We start from the raw sequence: 22,103 nt of genomic DNA, 5'->3' as shown, positions 1-22,103 counted from the left end.
TGCTTAGATGTTAAGATAAAATCCTGCCTGTAACTGCTGCCTGTACTTTTCTTTGGTCTTCTGTATAGAACAGGGCAACTACAGACCACCATTTTTCTCTTTCACTGAGTATGAATTTCATAGTTGTCCTCAAGGCACCCCTGCTGTCAAAGAAGCTTGTGGTCAGGTCTGTACTTACTTTGGTCTTACATGGCTCTGTAGTCTTGGGTGAAGTGTTAGTAAACTTTGAACCTGTTAGTTCACAAAGCAGTCTTTTTACTTGTCTGCTCTGGTCAAACAAGAAATTTTAGTAACCTGCTAAGTTGCATTTTTGTTTTGCTTGAAACACAGAATCTGCCAGGTCAGATGTACAGAATTTTTTCTGTGTAATCTTTTAAAAAGATAGATAGACACAACTGAAATGTACATACACAAGTGTCTGAAGTAATAAAAATATTTGACTGAAAACCTTTGGTGTGAAGACTATGTTGAAATGCAGTGAAATGATCTTTCCTAACTGTTCCTTTGGTGGTTTTTTTTGTGAAGTGCTGGATGAAAACAATCAGAATATCACAATCTGTGTACCTGAATTTAGTCAAGGCCTGCACAGAGATGAAAACCTGGTTACTGGCCTGGGTACTACCATTTTGTTTGGCTGCATTTTATATTCTTGGTAAGTCTGGGGGTTTGCGGTTACCTCACTGTAAATGCAGATATCACGGTCCAACTAGTAAAGGCTTATAGCAGGTCTCATGCAGGCAAAGTAATGGGGAGAAGTAGAATAGAATTGAGATGGAAGGTTCATATTCTCCTCAGTTTCAGAATGGTTAGATATTTTAGCCAAAAATGTTCAACAAGGTAATACAACTTTTGAAAGAACTATATTTCATTAAAACCAAATAGAGCAATTTGTATCTAGAAAAGGAGGGGAAAATTTCAAGCTGTCTGTGATCCCAACAGTCTGAGAGGGCTTTGATTCGGTATTTACTCTTTCTATTAAAAAACTCTAAGCAGTTATGTCCATCTAAAAAAGCTATTTGAAATTTTTGTAGCCTCCTGGCAGAGGCTATGACTGCTTCTTGAGGGTCTTTAAAACAAACAAAACGGAGTGTTTAGGTCTTCTGTTGAACAAATGATGAACACAGTACTGCCATCAGGATTTGCCAGCAATCTCCTGCTCTAAAAAAATCTGTTTGTGCCCATATAGTTGTGATGCTTACCTCGTATTATTGCACTCACATCGATAAATTAAGTCATGCTGCGGGACAGGGAGGGGGCAGTTGCTGATGACTGAAAGGTGATGTATCACTTGTTTTGGCTGTGCGGGTTGCCAGGAGACAGCACTGCCTGTCTGCTGCAGGATTTTGAGCAGGTTCTGCTTTTGAATCAATTGAAAATTCACATACTGAAACTTCTTCATAATTTTGAAATTAAAATGAGAGACTTTCTGAAGAAGAGGTAGCACAGCTACTCTTCTGTTTCTGATACCTTTTAATTCTGGTATCAAATACATGGATATCATGTGTCATGGATCTAGTTCACATTAGAACAGTATTTGCAGTGCCACAGGGTGTTTCAGGAATGCAGAAAACCTTCAGGTAGCCTGCAGGGGGGTGTGCCATGTAGCTGCAGAGATAGGAAGGCTTTCAGGGGAATGTTTTAAAGTATTACTAAGGCTCAGTGTGTACAGCAAAGCATTAACACACGTCTCCCTGTGGGTAGTGGGAAGTTTGCATTACACATCCTGTAAGGGGAAGACTGGGCAAGAAATATTTCTGATCAGGAGAAACTAGAAAGGATTCCCCCCAGACAGCTACAGTCATGCAAGAAAGTGATCTCCAGGAACTGGTACACAGACAACAGTTGTTGGTAATTTACTTTTGAAAACTGCTGCCAGTGACCTGTTACTTCGATGGCAAAGCTTTTACAGAAATGCTGAGCCAAAGCGATGGCTGTGCAGTTAATATAAAAGCACCGGTTGTGCACGGCAGGGGAGAGCTCTTCTGAATTGCAAATTGGAGCACTTAGCTGTCTGCTGCTGTCTGATGGTGATGAATTCACCTTTCATGAGTGACCTACTTTTTAAGCTCGTGATTCAGACTGAGTTGGCCAGTGGCTGTTTTCAGGCTGGTTTATACTTGTGCAGAACAAACTTTTCACAGGCTTAGTGCTTGTTGCTACGTCCAGGCAAATGCTTAGCTTAGATAATGGGAGTAGACCATTTATGATTGCTGTGGTGTTGAAAAATCACACTGTTGGGCTTTATACTCATGCTGAGGTTTTGACAGTGTTTTCTTTTCCTCCTAGTTTGACTTCAACAACACGTGCAAGCTCAGAGGCACTGAGGGGAATATATGCAACACCTGAAACTGACGTGAGTTCTCGCTCCCTCCCACAGGATTTCTGTACAGACTTCCTCATGTGCTTTTCTTGCTGTTGTTTTCATGGCTAAGTCATCCGTAACTAGGTGAAAACAAAAGTTTGTTCATAGCTGTGTGCCTCAGGGTAGGGACTTGTCAGAACACTTGTCCACATTGACCCTTTTGTAGCTCTTTCTGGTCCTGTGGAGGTGCCTTTTATGTACTGAAATAATTTGTTGCTCTTGCAGTTGATTTAACATCCTACAGGCTTCCCATGAATCTTGTTGTGCTGCTCCACACAAGATTATGTCCTCCTATTTAAAGGAAAGGTTTGCTGGGAAGCTATGAAGAAGTGGAGGCGTTCTTGAACTTTTTCAGTCCTGGTTGCCTTTGTTCCCGTAGCAACGGACTAAGAGCCCAAGTTTCTATCTTATTTCCACACATAAGTACTTCCTTTCTTTTTGCCTATAATTTCATCTCAGATTTCATTTCTTGTCCCTGGTTCAGCGGTACGTGTTTCTTCGTTCTGTATGCCTGTTCCTTTGGTCGTCTTATCCTGGCAACACCCAGAAACACTGGGGAATTGGTGGGGTTTTGCTGAGTAAGTTACTCCTTACTTAGGCTTGTTAGTGTTCCTCTTCAAATGTATGTGTGTGTGTGTTCAGAGGATGCATCTCCATCCCTAGGTCTCTCTGCACTAGTGTTACCTGCACCTGCAGTTTTAACTTCGATTTTCCAAGTCTTTAATCCGAGTGTTTGTGCAAATCCAAAAATGCAGAAGTATCCGCTGAGGCACTCGGTGTTTGCGGTAGCTGGGTGCGGGGAAGCAAAACACGTTTCACTGTGGGAATGTGTCAGTGCCGGCAGAGCTTTCCTCTGGCAAGATGGTGTGACCGGACGGGGTGCTGGTGCCAGTGCCGAGCAGCTGAGCACCCAGTGGCTCCTTGTCCCCACCCCAGCCCTCTCAGGTGGGCAGCCTGCCAGCAGGTCAGCATCAAGCACCAAGACATGGCCTGGTGTACCTTGGGCAGGTCCAGGCAGGACCTGTGCCTTCCTGCCCTGTGCTGAGGAGGGGCAGGGCAGGGCAAGGGGGCACTGTAGCAGACAGCTGCCCTTCACACCCACCCGCCTTCCTCTGCCAGTATTATGCCATAGGAGACCTTTTCCAAAGGGCTTGGGGCTGCAGTGCACCCTGTGGCAGGAGTAGCAGGCAGCTTGAGGGTGGCTGGCACAGTGCAGGCACTGGTTGTGGCCCCATCACTGGGAGGGTCTGGCTTGTCTGCTGCAGGGCTTGCCAACAGGATTATTTCAGGACTATTTGGTTTTAAAGAGCAGTACAAGAGCTGCTGAACGTAAATGTAAAAAGTGACTGGTGAAGAGCAACTAATTGCACTCTGATTGCCTTTGCTGTGGCAAAAGGCCTTTGTCTCCTGGCCAGGAGTGTGAACGAGCTCTGCAGTTGCTTGTGTTGTACAGAGGGTTTGTGGGCATCTATGCTGAAGACAACCGAGCATTACAAGGAGCTAGCGGTATGTGTGCCAGCACTACTAATTTCATTTCTCTGTGTGCGCAATGACTTTATTGCAACTGAATAAAAAAGTTTGAAGGAATTCAGCACTTGCTTCAGAATGTGAGTGCAGCCCAACAGGAGCTCAACCTGGCACTGTAGGTGAGGCTTGGCACAGCAGTAGAGAGAGATACAGAATAAGGGTTTATTTAAACTCTCAGCCAGCCTCTTAAAAAGGAATGAGCTTTTTGGCTTCTCATGAGTTTATGAACCCAGCAAGTATATGTAATCACAGATATGCACGGTAAAGACTGCCGTGTGATGTTTTCGTTGGGACACTTTACCTTAAAGGCTTGCTATCTGATTTTTGGGGGTGTTGGGGAAAACTTGCAACTGGCCTGCCGACTAGGGAGAGAGGCCAGAACACAAGGTATAGAATTACAAGGGTAAATATTTGTTCGTGCACACGAGGTGTCCCAGCCAAATTGGGGCACCCCGAATGTGGTTTTATGCAGGAACCTTATACCCTTCAAGCATTCAGATTTGACTAACCAACCACGCTACTGTTTACTAGTCATAGTAAAACTTTGCAAAGCAGTGATGTATCTGCAGTGTTCTTGCTGATTATCTGTTGATCCAGATGTCCCTGGGGTCAGTCTTGCAATAGTTACTTATCTATGATGCTGGGAGGATTTGAAAGATGTGTTAGAGGAGCTGGGATGCTGGCATCATCTTGGTTGTCCAGGGGTATCTTTTAGCCTTCACGGATAGCTCTAAGCTTCCAATAAGCAAAGTCATTATTTCCACAGCCAAGCTGTCCTAAAGGACAGCTTGTTTTGTATTTTTTTAAAGTATGAACAGTATCAAAGTCTCCAGTGAAACTCCACTACCTGATTACATCACAGCGTATATTGTGAACTAATGTATATTAACAAAGTTAATATACTTCCGTACAGTAAAGACTGATTGATATAGTAGTTAGGGAAGGGAATTTTCCTGACAGGGTTCGCTGTCTTCATCAGACCACAACCAAAATAACTTCCAGAAGAGGATTTTATCAGAACAGATAATATTGGTGATGCACTACAGAAAGTGCTGGCTCGTACTGTGGTCTGATACAGAAAATGCACTGATATATTTATTGGATAGTCAGCACCCTTTTCCCATTTATATTACCCCTCAGTACAAAGTGTCAATTTCAGCCTTCCTTTTTCCATCAGTTAAAAAAAGATAAGATCTTCATTTAAATGAAGCAGTAAGACCAGTTTTCTGCTTTTACTCTTTCTACTTGTATTCATTCTGGCTCCATTTTAGAAAAATCTTACAAAGTACATTTCTGACTTAGCTTGTGCAGTTGTGATTTCCTACCCGTACAGCAAGGTTTTAAAAATTCCTTACACTTTTATTTCAGTAGAGAAATTTTTTATTTAAAAAGCCCTCAGATGCAAGTCTGAAGAGGTAAGTCCCCTCTGAACTACTAATGTGCAACTGCTTTACTGTAGCTTTTCCAGCATCGTCATAATTCTTTGCACCTGTGTTTGACCTTGAGTTATGTAAACTGGGTAGAGTGAATCTCAAAGAATGGTTTATTTGCTCCAAATCTTACTGAGTAGGTTTTTCCAAAGCTTAGAAACTGCTGTTATGAGCTACCTGGCATATCCTAATTTGAGTTTTGTGCTGGTTGGAAATAAACTAGACTTTTCTAAATCAGTGTCTGTAACATAGACATAACAGCCCTTCCTTCACCAGCTGTTCTGCTCCTTTGCTGTAGCACAGACTCTAACCCTTCCTGTTGTCTGTTCCACAGGTAGCTCGTTGCTGCTTTTGCTGTGTGCCTGATGGAGATGGTAATTAACGTTTTCACTGCACAATTTATCTCACTAGTGGCTTTCAGATTAAAGCCAAGAGAGTAAGGACACAACTCCACATGCAAGCTGCTTGTATCCTTGTTCTGTAGCATATCAAACTGAAGCAGCTGAAGTGCTCAGAGTTAGGTTAGGGAAAAAGGCAGGGGATGTAACAATACCATTTTAAAACAACAGGCTAGTTAATGATTCCTTAAAGAACATTTCATTACTGCAACATACACAGAGTAATCTCTGCTCTTTGCATGCTTGTGGGTGTGACTGCTGGATTTTTGTCTCAGTGGCTTTGCAGGGACTGCAGTCCAGGAGTGAGTTAGGAAGGGAGTGTCCTGTTTGCGGACCTGGTACGGTTGGGGTTATTAGCTGGAACTTGTGGGAGGAATATTTTACAGGTAGAGCAATTTAAATGGCCCAAATGCTCAAAAACTAGCCAGTAGGCCAGGAAACTGATACAAGGCAGGATTTCCGTGGCAATCTGATTTTCCTTACCAAAGGCTTAGACCCATGCCCTGAGGGCAAGGAAGTGTTCAAGTGTTGCTTTCCTAAATCACCCTGTAGACTTTTTGCTGTGCTCTTGGTGATGCCAGCTGCTGTTTTCAGTTCTTAATAAATCTGCAAAAGCTTTGTTGTTTCCTGTCTCTTACAGGTGATGCTGAAGAGCATGTTGAAAAAAGGGGAGGTCAGACTGTGATTTACGATGAGAAGAAAGGCACAGTATACAGTTACGCCTACTTCCACTTCGTTTTCTTCTTGGCTTCGCTCTACGTGATGATGACAGTAACTCACTGGTTCCAGTAAGTGTCTGTCTTTAAAGCTGAGAAATTAATGCCTCTCTGCATTGAGAGGGGAGATGTGGACAGGAACTTCTGTCATTGCTGTGTCTTCTCCTTAAGTAAGAAGCTGGAAGAGACGTTTCAGGTCTTTCGCTGGCAGTTCTTGAGCAAGATCTTGCTCTGTAAAGGGCTGCTGTCCTCTGCTTCATGTCTGGGTTAACCTAGCTGAAGTCTGTTACCCACTTGGAAAAACAGAGGGTACTGTAGTCTGAGATATGAATAGTGAGTTTATTGTTTCTTTTTTTCTTTTCTTTTCTTTCCTCTTAACAGTTATGAAAGTGCTCAGATGGAAAAATTCTTCACCGGAACCTGGTCCATCTTCTGGATTAAGATGGTCTCCTGCTGGGTTTGTGTCTGTCTGTACTTGTGGACTCTTATTGCTCCACTCTGTTGTCCATCCAGAGAGTTCTCAGTGTGAACATTCAGAAGGGCCTTCCGTGTTTTTCTCTTTTCTTTTTTTTTTTTTTGTTACAAATAAAATACAACAGTCATTTTGTAAAGAGGAAACACCTATTGCCCAGTTATCATAATGTATCAGTTAGTAAACTTTTAGTCAGACTAAACAAATGATTGAAGACTTTTTTAAATTTTTTAAGTCATCATGAGCAAGCATTGCCCAAAGGAACAAATCTGTTCCAAAATTTTGTAACTTAGGTGTGGAGTGTAGCAAACACAGTTGTTGCATAAACTGGAATAAGTGAAATGCTTTTCAAATAACTGACAATCTTTCTCTGGCTTCATAATCAAGAAAAGAAAAGATCATAGTGCAGGTGTATCTTCTTCCTTCCTGTGAATGCTGGATATCTTCTAGCAAATATGCATTCCTTTTTATACTCTTTTTATTAACTGTGTCTTTTACAGTTTGCAGTGATGATTTGGACTGCTGTTTTGTACAGCAGAGAATTCTTCTAAGTAGCATCCAGATATTTTTTCAGAAAACATAACTAAATACTTCTGTAGAAATAGAGAATATGTAAGAATTTGACTGCCAAAGCATCCACTAAAAATCATTTATCTAAATATTAAATATATTAAGTTATTGTATACCTAGATTGAGAAAGGAATGTACCAATGATAATAGAGTATTTATTCTATTATAACTTTAAAAGGCACCTGAATATTTTATGCAATTCACTTCTGGTCCAGTTGTTAACAGAAGGGCAATTCTACACACAAATTCTTAAACTCAGAATTTTGTTCAGCTTTGCTTTGCCACCTCATTTAAACTGAAAATTGTGTGTACTGCACAGGGATCTAAGATATGGTACATTCCTTATTCAGAATGTTTGCTGTTGAGAAAATGCGAGTGACAGGAGCACTGCCTATTGCTGTTAAATTTGAAAGTGGAATGCTCATGTACTTTTCTACCCTACTGTTTCAACTTTTGTCTGAACATCTCACAGGATCTTCAGTTTCCATTACTTACTATAATATTTTAAATGCATTGATGGTCAGGAAAGGACTCTAGTGCATCATCTTCCTTTTCTGCCTGTGTGTTGGTTGGAAAGTATCCTTTCTAACTGCTATATTTTTATACTCCTCTGTTGATGTTAGTTTTGCTGTTGGGATGAGACTTAGCCAACCAATCCATTAATGGAGACTAAACTTATTTTGGAGAACTGTTCCAAGCAGTGGGCTAAGCAGGCAGAAAAAACAAAGACAAGAAGACACATGTAACAGCAGCTGCCTTAGTACAAATGACTGACTTGACAATATCGTGTCAGAACCATGTCACTTTTATTCGCTTTAAGCAGATGATTTGGTGGTAGAACAACAACTCAGATGCCATAAGTGCTGAATAAGGTTGAACCCACTGTAGTTACCTACATTCCAGTGGCATGGATTTATGACTTGTGCTAGTACCAGAAGTTTTGTCTTCTCTCCTTACATATACATGTGTACACACACACAATGTGAAATATGCATGAAATAAACAAAACAACTGATTTAGCAGTTGTTTTTTTTGAAATATGATTGACCCTTATAGCTTCACCCAATGCTTTCTGCAAAACAAAGAAAAGCACAACTAGAAGCCCATGAGGTGGCCAAAATATTTGCATGCATTTGCTCTGTTGCAATAATTGATGGCTAATGGACACCTGGTGAGTAATACTAATGTAACAGATCTCAATTCTGCTCTTGATTTCATTACTGCTATTAGCTGCCCTGTTGCTATGGTATCCTAGGGCTCCTGTCTGGCTTGGAGCTTGCTGGGGGTGCAATCTTCCCAACCATATGCACTCTTACCTCAAACGAAATCTACAGGTGTGCAGTCCTGTATACTTGTACCACCTACCCCAGTGCTTAAGAGCCTCAAAATACATCTGTCATGAGATCTGAGGGAAGGAGAAGTCTGTCCAGAGGTGACTTGCTGCTCTTCTCCTTGTTTGCACTTCAGGGGGAAAAAAGCAGTTGAGACTTAGCTTTGAGTTAGAAAAGCAACAGATAGCTTTGGAGAGGGAGGCAGGTGTTTTATTTCCTTCTGCTTCTGCTGGGAGGTTTCTGATCTCACCAAGAGCTCTGCTAGCGTGGTGGCTCATCGGTATGTCTCTGCGTTTGGAGTCCAGCTGTGCAGATTCTTCTGCAGCTGAAAAAGGCATTTGTTAATGCATTTGCAATGCAGAAGCCTTTATCTGTCCCATCCCTAAGGTGAGAGCCTATGGGCTTTGCAATGATGACTAACATTTAGTCTGACAGTTGGTTGTCCCACCATAGCAGCTGTTCTGAGAAGCAGTCACGATCCAGTGCTAGAGCTGTGAACTGCAGCTGATGGTCCAGGCTGTTGTTCCTCCCTTGACGAATGCCGTTCCCTAAAGTACAGAGGCTTGCAGGAGTTGCCTTCTAGTGCAATGTGTGTTGTACTATGAGAAACCAAGCGTGTTTTTTTAAAAAGTAGCAATGTTTTTTATAACAGAACACTGGGCAAGGAGCTCTACAGAGGAGAGCATGCGCTACGTCAAGCGTAATGCAGGGAATGTAACTGTTCTGTGGTTCTGACAGCAGGGATCCCAGTCGCAAATGTGGATGATCTTCATACATATCTTGGCCAATGTATGTTCTTACGTGTTTACAAAAACACTAATTTTATGTAGGGAGTATCTGCCTGCATAAGGACTTCCTGCACCTCCTTGTGCTCATTTTTTTGTAGTTTGTATTTAAGGAAATAGATTTTGCACAAAGGAAACAGGGTTGTAGGAGGAAAGTCCACAGCGAGGCATGAGTCTGTTCTTTTTACAGAGCACATGCCTCGCTGAGTTGTTCCTTCATCCTTTCCACCAGCTATTGACCTTCAGAATCTAGGTGTGAGGGTATACATAGGGAGGGAATGGGGGAGCACCCAACTAGACTGCTTTGTCTGCTTCTGAGCAAATTTTGTGCGAAAAGACCCCAAAAATAACTTTGAGGACCTGCATGTCCATGCTGTGGCCCCAGGTCCAACTGTGGATCTCCAGACTTCTCTAAGGAAGCAGTAACTGGTGGCAGCTGGGTGTGCAAAGTCTCTAGTTCCGCAGTGAGGCGCGGCTTCCTGCTGGCCCAGCAAATGTTGCAGCCTGAATGTTTGCTGCGAAATCCGTACTGTGAACTTCCATGTGCAACCACTTAATAAAATCCTTGGCTGTGGTTGAAGGAGTCAAATGCCCAGTTCATAAATTCCAAACAGTTCACACAAACGGGGTTTTAAAACCTTTTAAAGTGCCTTCAGTACCTACTGCTGTGATAGCTGGTAATTCAGGTGGCACTGGAACTGGAAAACCTGAACTGAGCCTGTGACTGGGTGATGCTGCCTTGTACCTTATGCCAGCGTGTACAAGACAGTCAGACCCATGGTGCATGTGGACGATGAAATAGTCTGTGCTTGACAGACCTCTGGGGATGAGACTGATTCGGATACTGCTGTACAGTGGAAGATGAACTGGGAAAACTCACCGAGAGCCTGATGCTTTTGTGAGTAATTGAGTAGTTGTTGCCTACACTTACATTTAAATTGTAAACAGTTAACTTTCTTGACACATACCTAAAAGCACATGCAGGTGGGCAGCTGTTCTGCTTGAGGCAGTTAGCTGTTCAGTGTCTGTCCTGCCTTGTGCCATGATTGTTCATTGAAATTGTTCCTGAATGTGAACGGTGCAGTCTTTCTGGCTTCTAGTATTTTTGGCCTGTGTGAAGTAAGGAAGCTGTTGTTACAAAGACAGGAAGGCTAGAGAACACGTCCTGTACGAAGTTTCCTCTAATTAAACTTGAATTTGAGTTGTTTAATGGAGGAACATCTTGGAGGAACAGACCGTGTTGGCAGAAGTTAGTGCTGCTGAGAAGATGAGACAGTTTTATTGGCCTTTTCCTACTCTTTCAAATTTGCTATTGTAAGGAAGGTTATTTGGAACCTCACTGCTGCACTGCTGTCCGAGACTAGAATAATTTTAGTTTTTCTCATGAAGGGAACTGAGAGCTGCAGTCATTACTTGTTATTGTTTGGGGTAAAATCAATGGGATGGACTCGGACAGCAAGCCTCTGAATCCAAACAGCTGGACTAACAAATGAAACCATAAAACCTTATTAAGAATGTGTGGAAAGCAGATGGATATGCTTGTTTGCTGTTTACCACCTAGTTCCTCAAAGCACGTAGGCAGCCCTTGCAGATGGATGCCAAGCAAGGAACTCCACTGTGTTCACACACATCAGAGTTAATTACATTTTTGTGATACTCTTAGCTTTGTACTTCAAGCATTTCCATGAGGCTCAAAAAGCTTGTAGTAGGTTGGGCCACTTGTGTCTGAAACGGGTAATTCAGTGTTGCTAGCATATGCATAGTCCAGAGGGAGGGCTTATCCCCTCACAGAATCATAAACACTGCATGTCTATTTATTTATTTATTTTGTGTTTTAGCACCTTTGTGTTTAGCACCAAATCTAGAAGCGCTTTGAAATTGTAAACTGTGCATGTATAACTGCTTCATCAGCCCCTGGTGCAGCTTTTTATGGGCTAGAACATTGCTATGAGTGAAGCAACTGTTGCACTTGCAAAAAAGCTGGTTTTTAACAGTTCTCTGGTTTTGACCAATGCATCAGGAAAATTTGGACACTCAAAATAGTGCTGGTTGAACTTTGGCTAGCAGCCCACAGTATCATGGGCATCTCTGAATGTATTGGTAACAAAATAATCCACTGACTGCTTTGAAAACATGCTATAAAGATTTTATGCTATAAACCTTTAGGCTTTCCTCCTAAATGAGTTGATGAAGCAAAATATCATGAGACTGTACCTGTGTGCCTAGATGAGCAAGATTACCTGCAGCTAAAATTTTGCTCTCATCTTTCCTTCTGGTCTTTAGAAGCAATGGCTTTTGCTTGCAGGCTGTACCTCCTCATTTCATTTGCCTTTTTCCTCCTTGGATTTGTTTTTTAAAGGCATTGCTTCACTTCCATTCTGACCCCTATCAAGTGGGATGTCTTTGGTGCTAAAAACTAGCGAAGACTTCTTTGCCAGGTCTTGTTGATCCTTTCCTTTTTATAGCAGGACAACCTGCAGTGTTGAAGCAAAGTCAAGGATCATAGTTTATTATATGGATCACTTTTCCTCTGTGAAAGCTGCTTGTTTTCTGAAGTGGCCTAAAAGTTCTTTTGGGACGAAAACACAATCAGCACTATGACATTTTACTTTGTGTTTTCAATTTTGTAAACAGTAGTTTGAACTGTTTCACATGACTGTACAAGGGAATGCCAGGGGTGAAGTGCTTAGAAAGCTTTGGCTTTTTGTACTCTTGGCAGGATACATAGCTCGGGAACTGGTATGTCTGCATTTTCAACATCCTGAGGCAGAATGCCCAGGTGCCCCAGGACGGGGATGCAGACACACTGCAGAGGGTTTGAAGTAGAAACTTCAGGAGACTGGCATGATGGCTGCTTTCTGATGCCTGAAGAAACTCTGTAGGTTTCAAATAGGCCTTAAGTCCAGTTTTGTTTTGTGTTTTTTAACTCAAGCCCCGTTTCAACTCATTCCAACCTGTTAAAAATAATGTTATTTTTTAAAAGTTGGAATTTATTTCAGATATAAGCCATATTGTCTTCTGCCTGTTTGCCAGTCTCCCAGAGCTCCCAGTGCCATAGTGTACAGCCATTTGCACAAACTTCTTCAAGCCACAGTTGTCAGTTTTGGAACCACTCCAGCAGCTTAAAGCTTCCAGGGCTTTTGCTCACCAGAGCTGCAGGGTGCAGCACTGCAACCATGCTTCTGCCAAAGAAGCCTCAGTGCAAAGCCAAGAAGAATTTTGGAAAGCAATGGGGATATACTATCTAGTTACACATACTGTAGCTTTATTTTTCCTCTTACCGATACATGTCCAGGTGCTTAGGTGTTTGTGGACATCCAAGCAGGTTTAAAGCGAAGAGAATTGATTTTCAGAGAAAATAGTTCAACTTGTCATATACAAGCTAAGAAGATACTTACTAGGGACATACGGGTTCACTGTCTGCTTTTTGTTTCCACCAGTGAGTGGTGGTCAGTCTTGTATATGCCATGTTTGAAAGCTGGATGCAAAGTAGTCAAAATGTAAACACATTTTCTTAATGGTGAGGGGGTTTTTAGTAGTCTTTTTCAAGGTTCTTCATATCTCAAGGGAACTTTTTGGTGTGTGTGTGTGGTTTTATTTTATTAAGCTGTAGCCCAGTGAAGTGGAGGTTTGCTAGTTTATTTAACATTTTCTGTGAGTGTTGTGATCTGTAGTAACTGTAACACTTTGACTTTTAAGGATTAGTAAAGATTTCAGAACTGTAACATCTTCATTGTAAAATAGTCAACAGCTTTGCCTTTTTAAAGCATGTTAATGGATTTTATGGACACTTCCTTTTGTATACTGAGTGAATGTATTGTTATAGATTTAATGTTTAATGGACCAATAAAATTTTTCTTACATTTGAAATGAATTGTTGTGATAAATTAAAGTTGAACACTCAATTCGTTCCAGGAGAAACTTTAAAAATATATAAATACACAATCTAAGCAGTTACTGAGCTAGTAAAATAAATAGGTTGATCTTTTTTGTTCACTGTATTTGGATGTTTAACAAAAAAATTGTTGGCCTATAGAATATTACATGGCCTTGCTGTCCATGTTATTTTTGTATCCCTTCAGAGCATGATCTTGGAAGCTGGCAGGTTGCACAGATTTCTTCGTGGTGTCTGCTCTATACAATCCAGCTCTCTGAGATACGTCGGATACTTCTCCTGGTGCAAACACAGTATTTTCCAGGCCAAGTATAGCACTGGAGCCTGTGCAGTTGTTTGAAGCAAGGAACTCTGTTTTTGTTTTTTTGGTTTTGTTTTTTGGTTTGTTTGGTTTTTTTCTCATTTGCCCTTATGGTAGGATGGACTGCTGCTGAACTTGACAGCTAGGTCCGCACAAGGGAAAGTTCTGCCTCTCCATGGGTCCCTTGCTTCTCGCCATCCATATTAAGGCAGTTGTAGAGTCCCATTTCAGCACTGCCAGCTGGTACTGGCTGTACCCGTGCCGTGGAGCTGACCAGACCCACACCAGGGCATGGTGTCACGTGAAAGGGGGGCTGGTGTGTGCGTGTGTGAAAATCCTCTCGACCCCAGGTGTTTCATCTGTCTTAGTGCCGCAGGAAAGCCAAGACCCTTGTGCCCAACCAGTCTGTCAGCATCCCATTACAGGGACCCCTCACTTGAACAGCCCTGCTGGACTGGAGGGCGACTCGACTGCCTTGTTCAGGGAAACACACCAACATCAGGGGGACCCCTCGACTGGTCTTCCCTCCTTGTTTAAATGTGTTACCTGCTGCCGGCAACTGCTGATGCCCATTAACAGTTTATGGAATGACACTCTTTGTTATAAAGTCATGACAAGATTTGTGATTGCCAGTAATAGGGACTGTTTGCAAAAACAAGCTTGAATTGATACACAGCCAAACTATACCAATGACAACTAGAATGAGTTAGTTATTTAGCATGCATAAGTAAAAGTTCTAACCCAATAGGTGTCCCTGTGGGGGAAAAGGCAGGTTCAGCCTGTCAACTGATCCCGGAAGTTACAATGGAGTCTTCCATGTCCTCCCCTCATTCATTCACATTTCATACTTCACTCTCCGGTGGAGCTTGAGTGACTCCAGTCGTACATTCTTTCGTTATTGATTGGTGTAAACTTCTCTCACTCTCATTTAAAGACATAGTTGATAAGAAATAGAAAGCGCATGCTCGGTGAGGGGTGGCTGTGCCTTGGAGGTGGGTAACTTTGGGGTGGAGATGTGTGTTAGTATTATAGCAAGATTACAATGAGCAAGGTTCATCTAAGGAGAATAGTTTCACCACAGTTGTTGGCCCAACAACAGGCATCATCTTATATATTTTCCGTTTGACAGCCGTTGTGCAGCTTACCAGCTGTGTGGTACCACCAAGTTCCCAGTCCTGCAGGGAGCACAGCAGAGCCTGGCCACGGTGTCCCTACTCTGCTCCACCTCCACTGCTCCCCCAGGATAGCAGGCTGTGCTGTCCAAAAGTGGCAACTGCGTTTTCCTCTAAAAAGTTGTAATACTACAGCTTCTATTAGGTCCCAGTTTTCTGTAATTTCCCCCCTCCAAGCAATTTTCCCGCACGTGGGTTCCTTGTGGTTATGAGAAACTGCTGACCAAGTTGCTAAGGGTTGGACGGCAGCTGCAGTTCTCTGCAGCTCTGGTGTGCGTAGCTGGGGGGCTGTATGTTTTGACTGAGGTGCGAGGCTAAAGCAGTTCCCAAGTGGTGCAAGGTCTGCAAGAGCTGACCAGCCACATTTGCGCAGCGGCCTCCCAGTGGCCTGCCCACCCCTGCCTTCAGCCCACCCTGCCTTCAGCCCACCCTGCAGCATCTTGGCAGGATGTTCCTTCCTGGCGTTTCCAGCCAGGAGATGGTCTTCAGGGAACATAAGCATTTCAAGCGTGTTTGTTGTGGTGTTTGCAGCACACAGCAAAGAGTTAACCTTTGGTGAGACCTTAGACCCTGGTGCAGGAGCCCCAGGGCTCTGAACTCCCAAGTAGCTGCAGCTGCTGCTCCAGCTGAGTGCAGCCCCACTGCACAGGCTGTGGGGGCCAGAGAAAACAACACATTGGGTTTAAGAGTGTGGGAGTCCAGCATCTGTACTTGCCAGGAGCTACGTCTGCTTTGCACAACAGCGGTGGTGCAAGAGGAGCTTGTTTAAACTTGTACGCAGGGACTGCGTGGTCTGTGACAGGAGTGTGAGGGGCAGGAGGTTACAGCTGGACTTTGCTGTTGCTGGACTTTGCTGTTCCTGAACTTGCAGGCTACTCAGCAACTGGTGTGTCGACACAACAGGCATAGTGAGTGCCAGTGTCCTGTTGTAAGGTCTCGACAGCACCTTCTGAAACAAAGGAAAAGTTCCAGCTGGCTGAGCTGTGGCTGGTTTCTGTGGCTACCAGCTGAGCAGGCCAGTATGATTCTTGTCCAGGTTGGAAGCTCCAGCTTCACCTCTGACAGCACGAGAGCCAGGTGTCTCATCTCCCAGCCTCCAGTGGCCAATGGCCGTGGTGTAGACTGGAAGAGAGCCTGGAAATTGGCAAGCTCAAGGGTGGTAGGCTGGTGTGGCAAATGGCCAGGGTGCTCCCTCCCAGCCACTGCAGCAAGAGAAGAGCCCCCAGCGCAGGTGGGAGGGCTCGGGGGTGGGGGTGGAGGGTGGGGGTGGGTGGAAGACCAGCAGGGACTCGGAGGCCAGCTGCCATCATGCTTCCTGATGGAGCTGATGTGTGCTGTGGTGCCCTGACCCGGACATGCTGCAGGCAGGTCAGGGTGGGCCAGGCCTGTTGCATCCACCATGAGGGGACCACCTCTGCAAAATGCATGTAGTGTGGGCCCCAGCTGCAGGGCACCCATGGTGGGGATGGGGGTGTGTGTGGTACAAGTACCTGCCTTCTGCCCAGGTTGTGCCCAAACCATTCACAGAGGATATGGGCCTGGGGAAGGGGAGAAGGGGCTCCACCCAGTGAAACACAAATACATAAGGAAGACGTATATCTGCTTTATGCTCTGTGTTCTCATTCATGAATAAACAATACTGCAGCTACAGCCTATGTTCAGCTAGAAAAAGATGTTTTTTCTCATCTTTTAAGCGTAATTTGACAATACCCACTGTGTTGCTCCAAAGTAGCTAGCCTTTCAATCCTCTGTTGAAGACCCAGTGAGTGAAGTTGGATTTGGTGAAGCTAAGGGGAAAGCACGGGCACTGGAGGATCTTTCATGATGAAGCACCATGCCAGAGAAACACTCCAGCATCATGCCCTTCGCTGTAGAACTCTGGGATCCCTCGTGAGACAGTTCCCAGGGCTGTGCTGCTCCCAGAAGCCTGAGCAATGGTGCACAGGCCTGCAGTGAAAACTCTTCCTGTAGCCCAAGCCTTTGATAGCAACGTATACCATTTTTATTGTACTGAGAACAGGAAACCACTTTTTTTTATTTTGATACTCCCACCTGATAATTTCACTCAGCATTTCCCCTGTATTGTGCTGGGAAAGAGCCATGGCTGTTCATTTTCTCAGGGCTACTTCTGATTTTTAAAACCCGCACTGTATTCCCCCTCTGTGTATTTCCTCCCTCGCGCTCGCCCCAGGCTGAAGTACTGTTTCCAATTGTCCTTTTTAAAGTAATTCTCCTATAGGCTGCAATATCCTTCTCTTCAACTGTCCTTGTAGTCTGTCCTCCCTTCCTTTCATAGCTCCATTTTGAAAAAGAACGCTGTAGAAATGCACATGGTATCCAACACCTTTCTATACTTCAAATTACAGAGTGCATTGTAATACAATTTTATTTTTTTTTGGCTTTTGTGTTCTAGACCTTTCTTAATGTTTACTAAGGCTTAATTACTAATGCTTAATGCAGTGTTTTGAGCTTCTAACTTGGTGATTTATTTTCATAAGATTGCAGTACCTGCTGAGGGAGCTTGGCTCTAAGTGGGGACCACAGGTCAAAGCCTGGCTTTGTATATGTGAAAGTTAGTATTATTTTCTCTCTGTGAAAGTTAAGATTATTTTCTCTCTGTTGGTGATTCTACATTTATCTCCATATGTCTTTTGGTTTTAGTCACATGCAGGTCACAAGATGTGACTACAACGCCCTGCAGTCAGCTTTTTTTGCTTTTACAGGATGTGGTAGTGTTACTCATAGTTTTCTGGGGTTGGGAGGGCAGGGAGATCTAGCAGGGCTCTTGGCAGGGGTCTGCCAAAGGTAACAGTCTCCAAATGAGTTAAACTGCTCTAAAGGAGATACAACTTTTTCCTGGCAGGTTTGGAAATGTAGAAAGAAGCTCTTGACTTGACCAGACAGCTTCCAACCACTTCATGCCTTGAAACATGTTGTTCCTGACACATTCCAGATAAACAAAATTGCGCTTTCTTCCCCATCCTGTTTAATACTGAATCCAAAATGGGAATAGATTCAAACTTTTCCTGACAATGTTTTAAGGAAGTGTCACTCCATTACATGCTGCACCCTAGATTTTAGGGCAAATTTGAAAACAAGTGAAGCCCCAGTCTATTTTGTCTCCTTTTAATTTTCATTTTTATACAAAAATGGGTCTGGTATTGTCACATCAATAAGAACAAGCTGCGGTGTGCAGTCTGATAACAACAATCATATAAGGATTTAAAATACACTGTTTTATTGTTTGCAATAGCAACGTTAGTTTGCTTTTCCTTCTTAAATATCACCAACGCCAAACTGCTGAGCTTGAAATTCTTGGAAGTCCTCTGGGATAGTGTCTGAAAACAAGAAAATATGCAAAAGTTTAGTCTCTTCTAACAAAATCAAGGAGCACATAAATTAATGAATTACCCACCTACTCCTTTTTTTTAGGTAATGTGCCTTCTCTTCTGTTTACACATTAAGAACTAACAGGGAGTGTTTTCAGTTTTAGCTGTGCACCACTGAAAAGCATAGAGAAGCTAACAGGACGAGTGCTACAATGCCAGCCCATAATGGAATGCTATCAATCTTTGAATTACATTTCCACCTGAAAACTTTTTGGATCCTACTCCTCTTTTTATTAATAAACGCTGACCAGAAAGGCAGAAAAAGTGGTTACCTTGTTCTGCACCCCAGACACGTTTGTGGCTTCAGCATCTCTGTTTCTCATGTACCCTAATTCAACTTCCCTGCAATCGCTTTCCATGCCACAAATAGGTATGGAAACATCAACAGGGACCAACAGCAGCTGGTAGAAAAACTTTAAAATTGATGAAGGGAGTTGGAGACAGGTCAGTGCCTAAGAGTAACTACAATTCTGTTTGAAGTGTTGAGTTTGCAGTGTGACTTTGCCAGATCCCAGAACGTATTACCTGGACAGCCACAGAGCTAACCATAGAGCTAAAGCTGCAGCCAAAGATGGAGCCACAGCAAGGAAGCTCAGCTTTGCTCTGATTATTTCCACCCTGAGACAGGACAGGTAACCAAACTGAAAAAAAGAAGTAACTGTATAAATACAGTATATAGAAAAGAAGGAGTAAGTCTGTTGCTTTTTTTTGATCACCCCTCTTCCTGAGGCTTGAAGATTATTTTTAAGCTTTTTTTGAAAGTGTAGGAACTTGACTGAAATGCAGGAATGCTTTGGGACTCCAGAGGCTTCTTTGAGTGCATTTCACTGACTTACTGCAGCACCTGCAGCAAAGCCATTGCCTGCTCACTGCCAGGAAAGTACCTACAACTTCAGTGGCAGCTTTGAAACGTGTTTTCTGGGAAACCACATACTGTTCAAGACTCCTAGCAAACGATTTTTAATTGTAAGCACCACTGTCTAGAAGTTCCCCTGTTTATGCCAGCCTAGGTGTACCAAGTGCCCAAGAACCAGAGTCCGTCAACAGAACAAGCCACAGAGCCAGGGTCTGGCCATGCAGCAGCTGTGTCCGCTGCCGACCTGATCTGGGCTTCTTGGATCCACAGAAAGCAAGTAAGGAAACTGTTGCAACTTGGCTGGCAACTTATTTTCCTAAGGCTGCCTCGGTCAGGTAGGGTTTGATGCTGAGAAGAGGGGGGCAGCTTCTCCAACCCCACTTCAACAGTGGAACTGCTGCCAGGGCAGAAACACCCAGACATGATCAGCTTCTGCTTGGGTGACCAAGGTTTGAGTTACTCCATGTAGTGGGAGATCAGGGCTAAGCTGCAAGGGTCTTGCCCCAAGAAGAGTGAGCCAGCATGCTCCCACAGTCTGAGAAGGATTCCTCTGAGGGATAAAAGGCATCTTATGATCTTGTCCTCCCACAGACAGGAGCAACCAGCAAGTACCTGACTGACACCAATGCCCCTGGCTCTCCAGATTTATTTCACTTTTTACTCAGAGCTTAAGGTATCCTGTATACATGATGGCCTCAGTATATTGTGCATGTACATGTGCATGTGCGTGGTTAGTTGTAAATAATGTTTCTAATTCTCTGATGACAGCTATATTACTTCACTGGCACAGTCTCTGCAGCACAGTGACTGCTCTGGGAGGAGCAGTTGTGAGGTGTTAGTTCCCGTCTGGCTGCAGTGTCAGGGGAGGCATTTTACAGCTGTGAATAGTGTGTAAATGAAAAGCAAAGGAAAGGGTGCATAATGGCTTAATCCAACAGCCACACTACCAGTTCTTCTTGGTCACTTGCTAGTTGTTAGCTAAAATGACATAACAGCAACATTACCATTGCAGCGATATTTCAGGTTGGACCAAATAATGTTTTCCTGAGAAAAGCAGAAAACTCCAAGCCGTCCTCCACGCATCGTGGTGTCTATAGTTACACCAGAGTCTGCCACTAGTTCAGAGCCTTCATAAAATCTTGCCCTTCATGAAAGCAAACAGAAGCTCTGTTAGGTCTTTTCCAAGGCTGCAACATTCACCAAAGCAATTTCGTTACCCGTGGTGACTTTAGTCTTAGACATGCTATCCTCTCCCACCTAGCCCAGGGGAGAAAAAGCAGTTAACATAGCTCCTCTGTAGGCTGGCAACTGGAGCAATGCTGCACACTGGCAAGAGCTGGGCAGGGAGGGTGTTTTGGTGGTGGTTGGTTTTTGACACATCCTACAAAAGCTTGGAGTGTGTTTTCCAGTAGTCAGTCAGACTAAGAGCTTTAACTCTTGAAAGTTTCCACAGTTGATAGTTGTAGGAGAAAGGGAGAACCAGACTAGATCGGCTGAAGAAGGCCAAATGGATATGGTCTTACACAGTCTGAACCTAAACCTTTTTTTTTTTATTATTTTTTAAACAGGCAAAGTTTCAAACAAACTGTTTGGAACCTTAAACTTGACTGAGAGTTCTTTAAAAATATGAATATGTTTAATTCCAGGAACAGTTTTGATGATCTGGCATCTTCTTGTTAGAAAACTCATCGGCAAATTCCCAAATCGCTCTGGGAACAGCTGCACCCTGCCAGCTCCCCAGCGTGTGCACTGTACTGAGGGCTTGAGCAGGACCATGCTGGAGCCAGCTGGGCTGTTGCAGCACTGTCTACACCAAGTCCTCAGCCTCTGAGGTACTGGGTAAATGACTCAGAGGATGATGAACCTGGAAAGCCCTGTTTTGGATAAGACACCGCTGGTCTGACATGTAAGAAAACAGCACGTGGTAAAGAGAAAGAAAGTCCCTGTGTGTTTTCATAAAATGAGAAAAAAACCCAAACCCAATTCCTGTTATGTTCCTGAGTTTATTTCCTGATTTGCTGAGGCAGTTCAAAAGTATCTGTACAATGAATAGCACTTGTTGTCTTCCAGATTTCCGTGGGAGAGGCTGGCTCTAAGTGACTTTTTCCTAGGCTTCCTTGAAGCCTCAGAAAACCTCTGCTAGACACATAGGTCTGTAGCACCTGGCCTGAACAGACCACAGTGAGATGGGGACAGAGAGCTGGCAAAAGTTCGCTTTAGGCCTGGTTTCCTTTCGGTTTTGAAGGATTTAGTGACATTAATTTTGCTACCTTTCCCAGTTGCAGGGGGCATTAATTAGGCTGGCTTGAGAGACTGCAACCACAGGCAGATGCTTGCTCACGAAGCAGCTTCACAAACAGCTTGGCCTAAACAGAAGTTGCCACCTAAGATCCAGTCATTACTGCCCTGTGGCTGGGACACAAAAACTGACAGTGTAAATGTTCTTAATCCGGTATAGCATGAAGTCAAACATGCTCACTCCGACTACCTCTGAAGATGATACTCTGCACCAAAAAAGTGGAATAATCATACCATCAAGTTACTGCATCTCAACCACAGGGTGGTGGTATTTTGGAAACAACTGACTTACCTGTATTTCTGTTCTATTACAAGGTTATAAACCCTGAGCTGATGATGCCGGAGCAGTTTATTTTCTGCATTTTAACATCAACCTTGATCTACAAGTATAATTCCTGCTGATTTGGATGTTGCAGAATGAAACATTTCCATCTGCCTGGTGAAATTTTTTTAAATCACTTTTTTTCTTCCTTTTCAAACAACAAAGTAAGAATACATAACATGCACTACATAGCTTCGACAAACTTTCTGAATATACACTATGTAATCTCAAACCTATCATGTCAAGACAATTACTGATCTTACCTTTAAGTGGACAACC

At 43.4% G+C, this 22,103-nt stretch overlaps 2 protein-coding genes and 1 long non-coding RNA gene across 3 annotated transcripts in view; 2 read left to right on the top strand and 1 right to left on the bottom strand.

The window, feature by feature from the left end:
• Positions 1-13,461, top strand: part of SERINC5 (serine incorporator 5) — a 44,427-nt gene extending 30,966 nt beyond the window's left edge. The window contains exons 8-12 of the mRNA XM_056325804.1: positions 526-652; positions 2,287-2,353; positions 5,654-5,693; positions 6,358-6,505; positions 6,815-13,461. Coding sequence (XP_056181779.1) covers positions 526-652; positions 2,287-2,353; positions 5,654-5,693; positions 6,358-6,505; positions 6,815-6,962 — 530 coding nt within the window. The 3' untranslated portion in view covers positions 6,963-13,461. The remainder of the gene's footprint in view (positions 1-525; positions 653-2,286; positions 2,354-5,653; positions 5,694-6,357; positions 6,506-6,814) is intronic.
• The window catches only part of LOC130143158 (uncharacterized), a 121,287-nt gene that overhangs the window by 41,954 nt on the left and 57,230 nt on the right, over positions 1-22,103 (top strand). The gene's annotated exons all lie outside the window — the stretch shown is intronic.
• The window catches only part of THBS4 (thrombospondin 4), a 45,634-nt gene continuing 41,600 nt past the window's right edge, over positions 18,070-22,103 (bottom strand). The window contains exons 21-22 of the mRNA XM_056325803.1: positions 20,209-20,348; positions 18,070-18,297 (exon numbers count right to left, since the gene is read on the bottom strand). Coding sequence (XP_056181778.1) covers positions 18,236-18,297; positions 20,209-20,348 — 202 coding nt within the window. The 3' untranslated portion in view covers positions 18,070-18,235. The remainder of the gene's footprint in view (positions 18,298-20,208; positions 20,349-22,103) is intronic.

The sequence above is a fragment of the Falco biarmicus genome, chromosome Z, assembly GCF_023638135.1.
Source record: "Falco biarmicus isolate bFalBia1 chromosome Z, bFalBia1.pri, whole genome shotgun sequence".
In the NCBI taxonomy this organism is placed as follows: Eukaryota; Metazoa; Chordata; class Aves; order Falconiformes; family Falconidae; genus Falco; species Falco biarmicus.
The sequence above is the reverse complement of the archived record's forward strand: the minus strand, read 5'-3'. Positions and strand labels throughout refer to the sequence as shown.